Source organism: Argentina silus (assembly GCF_951799395.1).
Source record: "Argentina silus genome assembly, chromosome: 19".
Taxonomy (NCBI): domain Eukaryota; kingdom Metazoa; phylum Chordata; class Actinopteri; order Argentiniformes; family Argentinidae; genus Argentina; species Argentina silus.
This window is the reverse complement of record NC_139673.1, coordinates 8,018,536-8,029,331: the sequence shown is the minus strand read 5'-3', so window position 1 is coordinate 8,029,331 and position 10,796 is coordinate 8,018,536. Positions and strand designations below refer to the sequence as shown.

Genomic DNA, 10,796 nt, shown 5'->3' with positions numbered 1-10,796 from the left:
GAGTTAAGGCATATCTCACCGTTAAGGCATATTGTTTGGGCTGTTTTTGTTGGAGGAGTTGACATAATAATAGCTTTGCATTGGAACATTAGTATTTCTACAGGGCAGAAAACCAAAGTCTCTCGCACTCCAGTCGGAGATCAATAGGTTTCTCAACCTTACAATACAATAACGTGTTTCCATCTTTCATACCGCCCCCCCCCCACCGTGCCTCTGTTAAGACGTTCCAGTGCTTATTATAGCCCTGAGGCCTGAGGGGAAGAAATCTCTCCTATGCTTTCATGTTCTAGAGGCAGGGGGATCAATGCCAGCTCCTGTCTGATGAACAGAAACGCAGAAACAACATGAACACTGGCCAGTCCCCTGAAGGCAGTGCTTTGGCCACTGAACAATGTACAGCCCAAATGCATTCACAGTGATCCCCACTGAAACTGCTGTGAGATGCTCCAAGAGAGCAGTTCACACACTGGGGTTGGCTAGGGGGGGATTGCTGTCTATGCAGTAGTATTATAGTATTCTATTTGACTTTGGTGATGATAATGACTTTTGGGAATGACTTTTCTCACTTTATTGGGTAACTCTTTATGATAACTCACAATTCATATCAGGTGTAATAGCAGTACATTTATATAACAACATTTGTTAATATTTACAAGCATTGATGAGCAGAAATAAAGCAGTGTTTATAATGGCTATATTATCATGAAGTGACACTGTTTATTGAAGTGACACAGTATTGTTTATTTGATATTTCCTGTGTATACTGCAGGTCTAACGGTATAAACAGCACAGTACGTGTACTCACACAGGGTAAATTGTGATCAATAGAAGTGAAGTAATTGGACTGTCCGGTGTTCCTTCCTCCTATGAGCATAGGCTGATTCGACTATAGCAACAGACAGGATGCCTTTATGTGATAAATGTGTTCATTTTCTTACATTAACCTCTCCTGTCTGGCTGATGAAGTAGGAGTGGACAAACGCTTAGAAACACACCTTATTGTTCAGGTCCCATTGTCTCTATCTGGTGGCATTATCAAGTATTGCAAGTGCCCTCTCCTCTCTTCCACCTCAGTGCAGCTGCAGCATCTGTTGAAACCAATTGGATTTGCAGGGAGAGACACAACACAATAGATCAATCATTTTATTTCATATAGAGACCGCAAAGTGCAGTACTCTATCATATCCTTAACCCAATATGGGGTATGGTTAGGACATATAACACAAACTTTGTCTGCTTTCATCGACAAGTAGAACTTGTCACCAAGCTAGTGCTTATCTGCAGGCAGGTGGCAATCCAGTATGTCATTTAGGCTGTGCAGCAATTCATGCAGAAGCACATATTTATTCCAAATATTGCTTACACTTTACGTGATCTCTTATCCTGTGTAGTTATTCTGTAACAACATTGTAAAGACACATATTCCATAATTATGTTTCTTTCAACAATGTGCTATAATCCAACACTGAAAACCTGTCATTTATATACAATTATTGTTATCAGATGTAAAATCATTCACAATCATTAACATTTCACCAATGTACAAGTGCATACAGATTACAACCCCATTAGAACATCCCATTGGCTAGAGCTGATGAACGCATTCGATTCGCCTTCTGTGGGTCCGTGAAATTACAACTGGTGCTGATTTTGCAATGGAGCGAAACAGGGAGCGTTCAGCGCTGAGATATGCACCTTTACTTTTCAACGAATGAGACATTTTCCTTTTGTGAAAACCCACCTATTTGGAATAAAGGCGGAGGCGTTTGTAGACGGCGTTATAGCACCACATATTTTATCTGTGTGTAGAGTTGCAGGAATTGAACCAGGTCGCTCACAAGTACAAGTGACGCGCCGCGCCGCGCACACTGTAGGATTCTGGTTGGCGACTGTCGCACTTGTTCTGTGGTGTGCGGGATACCGTGGGCTGTGTGGAGGGATGTCGGCATGGCTTGCACTAGGAGAACCAAAACTATGGTGTCAACATGCGTGATCTTGAGTGGCATGACTAACATCGTGTGCCTGCTGTACGTCGGATGGGTCACTAATTATATCGCGAATGTATATATCAAAGTCCCTATGCCTGTCCCAGAGAAAAAGTTAGAAGGCGACAAAAAGGGAGACACTCTACGGATCATAGAGAGACTTGATCGACTCGAGAATGTTGTCAACCAGCACATTCAAGGTAAAGTATGCTGCTTTAATTGTTATTATCGTAACTGAACATGATGACTGTTAATAATGCGGGAAATTCTAAGTGCCCTCTTCCAGGAAATTGATTATGTCCTGTGTTTGAATATTAGTAGAAAAAAGTATATGAATTGTGAAGCAAATATAGAAAAAAGAAAAGTGGATATCCATAAATTAAGCAAACAATGGCATGCAATTATTAATGGCTAAATAATTCATGTGTCTCTTATTTGTATATTTGTCAGTATGATCCTATGTTTACTTTTTAATTCAGTTCAAGCCTGTGACCATTTTAGGTTTACTTTTTAATGGGCTGCTTGTCTGGACTATGTGCGTTAGGTAGGGCAAAGGACAACGAGAATATTGCAAAGGGCACTCATGCTCTCTGGGGGCATAAGGTTGGTCCAGACTCCAGGCACAAGCTGCATTGTAATTGGAACAGTGCCTTATAATGTGCTTTAAATTTGACAATGACTTTCACCTTTTCCTCCTGGAATATCAAAATACTCAGTTACATTGTAGAGGTTGTTAACAATAGAAACCAGTATGCACATGTACTGAATTGAAACAGAGAACTTGCAGACACATTCCACTGACAGAATTTACAATATACTTCATGGTATTATTTCACAAGCTAAATTGACGCACAATGAGTGAAATGGGGTAACTGATTAAATGACTACAGTGAGAATCTGACAAAAAGAGCCCTTTTGTTGAAGAGATAACAGTATTGAATGTCCTCAACATTGGACTGCTCTGTGTACAATACTTGGGAATGTCAGGAATTCCCTCCTCAAATTCCCTCAGGCTTTTTCCATCGCTGTAGCATTCCCATTTCCTCTATTCTGTACCATGTGCATATATTACTATATTACTATATATGACTCTTTGTGTCATCATTCAAGCTTTACTCTTGTCATCATCTGGGACTCTTATTTTTAGTCCGGTTCCAGTTCTGAAATGGTGCAGGCAAGGTAGAGGATGAATTACATGCAGACAGAGTCACTCACTCCTCCCTCGATCAGGGGCAGGGGTGGACTTCACTGTAGCCAAGCTTGGCTGGTCACTCAAGTAAACATTCCTTCTGGAGCCAGCTCGACATTTCACTGGTGTGGCTCCAACGGCAGTCTGCTAAACGGAGCTGCATGCGTTTACCCTGTATCTGTGCCATTGCCTTATCTGCAAAGGAAACATTTGGACTATTTGTATTGGTCAAAGAAGGAAATGTGGCATTAGGGTCAACATTAAAAGATTAATCCACTGTGGCACAGATCCAGGCAGCAAGGCAGGACAGAATGCCCTCCCTACCGTCTATAGAGGTTTGACTGTTAAAACATTTAGCTCACCTGAGAGTGCTAGTTAGATTTAGGGTGTGTTATCACTCTTGTCAAGTTGTCTTGAGAAGATTTAAGACACACAGGCATTCCTTCAATACATGAATCTACCGTATAGAACAGCAGACAAGGTAAGACTGCTGCTCACTCACAGAAGTTTCTGAACAGACATCTAAGTACACTTCTCTGGTCCTCGGGAAATCTAAGTGTAGAGAATGAAAAGCCCTTTGTTTGCACTTTACCTCTTTCTACTCTCCTACCACCCAGAGCATGCTACTCCCCTTCTACACTGCCACACCATGCAGAGCCACACCGCAGGTTTCAAGAGTTTCAAACTCCAGAAGAGTTTTTGTTCCACTAGAAAGCTCACACTGTGTGCCTCAGTGCATCACTGTATGTTAGAATAAAACATTTACACCCCTGCACAGACAGCAGACATGGCATCGTCCTAGCAAGCAGGCATGAACAGTCCTTTGAGATGTGTGCCTGGTAGCAGACATGTTCATACACGCCCATCGTAAGTGTAACTGGCATGCCTCGTGCTCCTGAAAGATTTCAAAAATGAATGTGTAAGAAAAAACAGACAACCAGTTACTTAGTCCTCTTTAGAACACTTGCCATAACACTAGCAAAAATGACAGCCGTTCAAACTTCTAAGCCACATTGTATATGTGGTAACTGGTAACCAAAAATGTATGTATGCGTGTACACACAGGGCTTCGTGTTTTACTGTCACACAGAGCGCTATTAAGATAGAGAGAGACTGGGAGTCAGTTAGGAGGTGCTGACTTATTACGCTTTGTGTACAAGTTCCAGTATGTCCTATTCTGTTGTTTTTTTTCTCCTGCATTATGAACAATTCCACAATGACAGAATGACCCTGGGACTCGATTTTTCACTTTCAAGTGTAAGCACAATGACTTCTAACAATTCCAACAGCAAAAAAATACGCAAAAAAACATTCACTTTAAGAACTGTGCAGCTTCAAAGTTCGGTAACAGAATGATTCTAAAATCTCCCAGGGTTTTTTATGTAACCACGTTTCCCCAGAAGTCTATTAAATATCTGCTCCAAATTAAGATGCAAATATGTCTGCAGAAAGAGCTGGGCATTAGCTATAATATCATACCTTGAGTTTAAAAATATCTCTTTTTGTTATTGAGCGAGTGGAGTGGATTTACATCCAGTAACAGAATGACTAAATGGGTCCCCCACAGAAATGCATGCAAGAAACATAAATCCTATGAAACTCTTAATTTAATATGACATTAATGTTGTGGTTTTCAGTGTCTTTTTCTTCATTATACAAAAAGAAAATAGTCTACACTTTTGGCAGCAAAAAATATATAAATACAAGTAGACACAGAGACACCCAATATGCTCCTAGTTTCAAATCTGTCTTTGGGACGCCACACCATATGTGTTCGCTCTTTAATGATAAAGATAAACCCTTTGATGTCTTTTTTGTAGAAGCGTGCAAAACAATGAAGACTCCATTTATTGGAGCATGAGATGAGGATTTTGACAAGGTGATTGGTGAGGATGTTGATGCAGTGGTTTGGAACTACTACTGTTTCCCACTGTTGTCCCCAGCTGTCCCTGTGGATGAACCCTTTTGGAACCCTTTTAAGTTCCATGTAGAACTTTTGTGGGTTCCATGTAGAACCTTCTGTGAAAAAAAGGGTTCTACATGGAACCCAAAAGCATTCTAGATGGAATCCAAAAGCATTCTACATGGATCCTAAAAGGGTTCCTTAAAGGGTTCCATCACAGGGACAGCCGAAGAACCCTTTTAGGTTCTGTACAACCTGTACATTATGTGAATGTAGCCAATTCAAATTAAGTAATTCTGTTACTGATTTGATTTGGTCATTCTGTTACCGATTTGGTGATAGACTTACCAGTTGTAATCACTTATTAATTCATAAACGAAATCGATATCAGCAAAAACACTACAAATATTTGATAGGTCTACCTATACTTCCTGCTTGTGTTAATTTTCATTATGCTTGCTCCTCATGAGGCAGAGAAATCTACAAATATCTTACACTTATGTGGGTTTTTGGTAACAGAATGACAGGGAGACTGGGCAATGATTCATAAACTTACAGAAGCCAAACCATTTCCTCAAATATAAGTGTTGATATTAGTTGACCGGGGTCTATACTTGAACATTAAACACCTTTAAATCTTTAAATCTAAAACTTTTTATGGTTTTCTTAGATGTTTGACCAGAAGTCAAAGCCTTTGCTTATCGCTGTTCTTATGATGGAATATGGTTGAGAAATGTATTTCTTACTTCATTTCCCCCAAAAAATAGACTCTTAGCTTTCGACACCCAATTTGATATGCTCTGATGAATTTCATATTTTGGTCCTCGTGGCTCTCTTGTGTTTACTCAGGTTTTTATGAGTATTCCCACATCCTCACATTTCAGTCAGCTCAGAGTCCTCGCTTACATCTTACATCATGTCCCCTGCATAGGCACAGTAGCTGCACATTCACTTGAGACATCCCTCTGTCATCTCATGTTGAATATTGATTTAAAGGGAGTTGTATCCCATTAAACATAAGGCACAGCAGTGTCCTTGAGAGACTACTATAGATTTCCCATCTGACCATAAAGAAGGCACAATTTAAGCATGGGTCCATTATTACTTGTTGTATTATTATTACTTGTTTTTGTGAAAAGGTAGTGCTCCTTTGGTTGATTTGACCTCTTGGGCTGTGTGTTCATATACACTCACCGAGCACTTATTCGGAACAATATACTAATACTGGGTAGGGTCTCCCTTTGCTCTCAAAACAGTCTCAATTCTTTGTGGCATTGATTCCATAAGATGTTGGAAATGTTTCTTTGAGATTCTGGTCCATGATGACATGATTGCATCATGCAATTCCTGCAGATTTTTCAGGTGCACTTTCAAGCTGTGAATCTCGTGTTCCATTGGATTCAGATCCGGTGACTGGGAAGGCCACTGAAGAACACTGAACTCATTGTCATGTTCATGAAACCAGTTTGAGATGACTTTTGCTTTGTGACATGCTGCATCATCATGCTGGAAGTAGCCATTAGAAGATGGGTAAATTGTGGCCATTGAAGGGATGCACATGGTCAGCAACAATACTCAAATAGGCTGTGGCATTCAAGCGATGATTGATTGGTATTTACGGGTCCAAAGTGTGCCAAGAAAACATTCCCCACTCCATTACATCACCTCCACCATGAGAAGGTGTACAGGTGTTCCTAATAAAGTGTTCAGTGAGTGTGCGTTCTGATTGGATGGCAAGTAGGTCCTCGGGGAGTACTAGCCAATAATGGTGCTGATTCAGTAGGAGATGATTATGCTTGTTCATTGGATGACCTCAATCAAATCAACCCGTCAAATCTATTGAAAACCCCCCTAAATTACGATGAGTGTTTGCTCATGATGAGTAGAGGAGTGAGGGTGGGGGGAGTGTGTGTGTGTGTGTGTGTGTGTGTGTGTGTGTGTGTGTGTGTGTGTGTGTGTGTGTGTGTGTGTGTGTGTGTGTGTGTGTGCGTGTGCGCATGCGCGTGCGCGTGCGTGCATGGGTGCCTGCATGAGTGTGTATGTGTGCGTGCGTGCGTGCGTGCATGACTGTGTGCGTGCGTGCGCGTGTGTGTGTGCGTGCGTGTGTGTGTGTGTGTGTTTGTGCAATACACTCCTTACTGGAGGGGCTGGGATACAAGTTGTCATGCATTTTCAATTGAAGCTCTCGTGAAGTGCTCAGGGAACTAGAAAAGGGTTTTCTTTTTTTTGTGTGATTTTTAGGTACAGTAAGGTGCATTTATCTGCCTTGTTGCTTCCAATAAAAATCTTGCTCCCTTTACTTTGCAATGTATTGAATGTGATAATGGCTGCAACCTTGATGTGGTACGTGTTGAATAGAGTTTAAATATTCATTGCAAGCAAGTGGTTCATTTGATCTGCTGGAACATCAGGGCACCACAACCCTGTTCATTTTGGTCTGATCTGCTGTCTGTGGAGATATTGCCCAAAATATTCCTGAAACCGTGATTGGTGATTCAGGTCACGGTTGGTCTCATTAGGCGATACATCAAAGTCGTAAGTCTACATATCTGATTGACAGGCAGGCAGGATTGTCCGAAAATATTTTCATTTGACATTTGGTTAATTATCCTGCTTTGGACTGAAAATCTCTTGATGTACCCTCTACAGAGGAGACAGAGACCAACATCCTCATTGCCAATATGCTGAGACATCCTTCCCTCAAAGGGAGGCTGATATCTCCTTCACCACTACTGCATCTTTTTCATCCTCACATTTCCTCTTGGCAACTCCCTGAGTTAATTACCTTAGCAGGTTGGGGATTGGTGGAGGGTGCCACGGCAACATTGATGCCTTGGTAACAGGGTAGAAGTCCTGTTATTGCTCTGTCACGTGGACATTTATTTATAACCCGGTCCTTACCTTTTCAGAAATGTGAGGTGATTACACTTCTCATTCATGGCATATTCACTGAGAACAAAGCACACTTGTCTTTGTTCATGTCTAGTATATCAACAAATGAAGTTACAGCATCATTGCTGTACTCTAAGAATGATAAACCGATCATCTCAGACTGTACTTTGTACAGGAACTAACATGCTCTTCAGAAAACAAACTTCCGTCACTGAAAAGTGCAGTTGTTGGCCCTACTGTTGAGAAGTGTTGACGGCTGCCAAACTGCATGTGAAGCAGGTCCGAGTCGGTGTGATGGTCAGGCCACCGGTGAGAAAGTGTGAAAGAGAAGGGAAGGGAGACTCACAAATGTTGATTTGCTCTTCCAATAAATAGAACCATGATTGAATGATAGGGAGATAAATGCACTGGAGAACACTTGCTAATGAAAACAATTAATTACCATGACTCCAGAGGGCAAACCCATCATGAGGAAAATCTGAATACATTAGGCATTTTAAACCCCATTTGTAGGAGTTTCAGTTCAAAGACTGTCCCCTGACAATTTACACGAAACAGAAAATGTCTATGGTACTATATTTCTTCAAGACTACTGGTCCACGCTATTTCTAAGCAACTGTTTTTCATGTAATTGTGGTGACCTTAGGGTAGATTCAAGGCTGATTGTTGGAATAACTTATCCAGGAACATTGCCGCTGTAGCCTTCCTCGCGCTATGGTTCACTAAATCTGTGCTAACATCTAGAAAGTCATGGTCTAGTTTATCCTCAACAAATGTATAAATCATTCAGGACAGCTGCACTCTTGGAACAGAAGCGACGGCCCTCTCTGTTCTACAGTGATAAGCATGGCCCCACACCTGTCCTTCCTCCCTATTTTACCCCAACATCATCCCCAGCAATTTGTACCCGTCACTCCTATAATATCGGCCTGGGCTATTTGCTAAGTGCACACATGGACACAGGGAGGGAGGTTATGTTCAACCACCAGACAGGCTTTTTAGGGAAGGCTCATCTCAATGTGGCAAAATGAGGAAACTGAGTGAAGGTGACAAATTGGAGTGCTTTACATGCTTACTGACATGTCCCCATGCCCCCATTTTTGGTTTTATTCCATAATTTATGTATATATATATATTATATAAATATATAAATATAAATTTGCTGTGTTAGCCTTTTGATATATTGATCTATGAAGAATTCACATAGAGCAGGACGTACAGGAGTAAACATACCGGTTCTTTGGTGGTGTTCCTGATCCCCACTGATCTCAGGATGATGTACTACACAAGGGAGCGCACACACACAAACACACACACACACACACACACACACACACACACACACTCGCACCCGCACACACACATTGTCTTATTCAGGAATTCATATAGAAACTCCCTAAGGAATAGTTAGCACAGTGGTGCATATCGGGGTCATACTACTGCAGTGTGCAGCAGTCAACCACTCAATTCCAAAACTGGGTTAGAGATATTTAATGAAGACGTGTTATTTCGAAGGTAACATCGGTCCAGTAGGTCTGAGCATTTAAGAGAGGGTTTCACTTTATTATCCCCTTTTATTACTGTCTCTCCAAAGGAGAGTTGAAATCATTCTATGTCATTCTATGTCATTCTATGTCATTCTATGTCATTCTATGTCTCTTCTCCTGGTAAGCGTTCTCCAGTAATCGTTGGACTGTACAGTATGATCCTTCACTGGGGTTGATGTGAACCCACGAGAGATTGATTGGAGAGAATGAGGGAAGATGGAGAGAGACCCACAGAGATAGAACAGATCTCTCTACGGAGAGGGACCCCTGCGGAAGACTGCATCACCACTAGCCTAGGGATCCATCACAGTTAACCTGCATTGAGATGTGAATCAAACCTCATGTGTCATACCTCATACCTTCGCCTTCGCACTCACGCCTGGTGCCGCTCAGACATGAATAATCCATCACGGATCCCGAAGTGGACGGTTAATGGAACCACATGACTGTAGGTCATCATGTGTTATTATTCTGAGGTAATTTCTCATATGAACATGAATAACGTTGAGGCTCTTGCCATTTCAGTCTTGCTGAACTGTCAGTGGTCTTTGGTGGTCTTATTATTTTCCTGCTGAGGCTTCCTAATTTCTATAAACTAGGGGTATATGAACCAGCTAATTACAGACAAGCCACTCTCAGTTTTCACCCATATCTTTGAGCGGGGGATTCTAATGAGAGGCAATGGAACATAATTGCTTATTAATTAGAGGGAATGGAGTGAACCTGCGAGGAGTTATGAATAAGGCCAGTTAGGCAGAGTTGTGCATTTCCCTGAACTTGACAGGAGTTAGCGCACCGTTACAGACTGCGGCATATGTGCTGCTGTGTTGAGTCTGGAAGGCATCTCACACCCACAGGATGGTGAAACTCAAGGCTCAATTATCACCTTGTCTCATGCGATTATTTTTCACCCTGAAACATAATTACTCTGTTATTGCTTGTTGCACATTCTCTCCCGTTATCCAGTTGTTTGGGGTGTAAAAAACACCTCAAGGCATCAAGGATTCCATTATTATTATTATTTTTTTTTTTTTTTTTTTACAAATCACCGTCGCAACCGGCATCTACGGTACCCTCTCTCATCGACTAGGCGGAGATGGACCCTGTCATTCACTATTGTTATGTCAAAGCTGTCCAATCACATGTCCTTGCTATGACGAAGACATGCTTGCCTGTGCGTATCAAAGAAGTGCCCTGAATCATTTCCTCATATCGCATATTAGTACATGTAGGCCAATCAGTCATTGTACTGTAATTTCCTATCCTGTGTAATGTCATCA

General features: G+C 41.5%; 1 protein-coding gene across 1 annotated transcript in view; it reads left to right on the top strand.

The window, feature by feature from the left end:
• Positions 1-1,665: 1,665 nt before the first annotated feature.
• Positions 1,666-10,796, top strand: part of galnt18b (UDP-N-acetyl-alpha-D-galactosamine:polypeptide N-acetylgalactosaminyltransferase 18b) — a 55,629-nt gene continuing 46,498 nt past the window's right edge. The window contains exon 1 of the mRNA XM_083691141.1: positions 1,666-2,185. Within this exon, the coding sequence (XP_083547267.1) occupies positions 1,948-2,185 (238 nt within the window). The 5' untranslated portion in view covers positions 1,666-1,947. The remainder of the gene's footprint in view (positions 2,186-10,796) is intronic.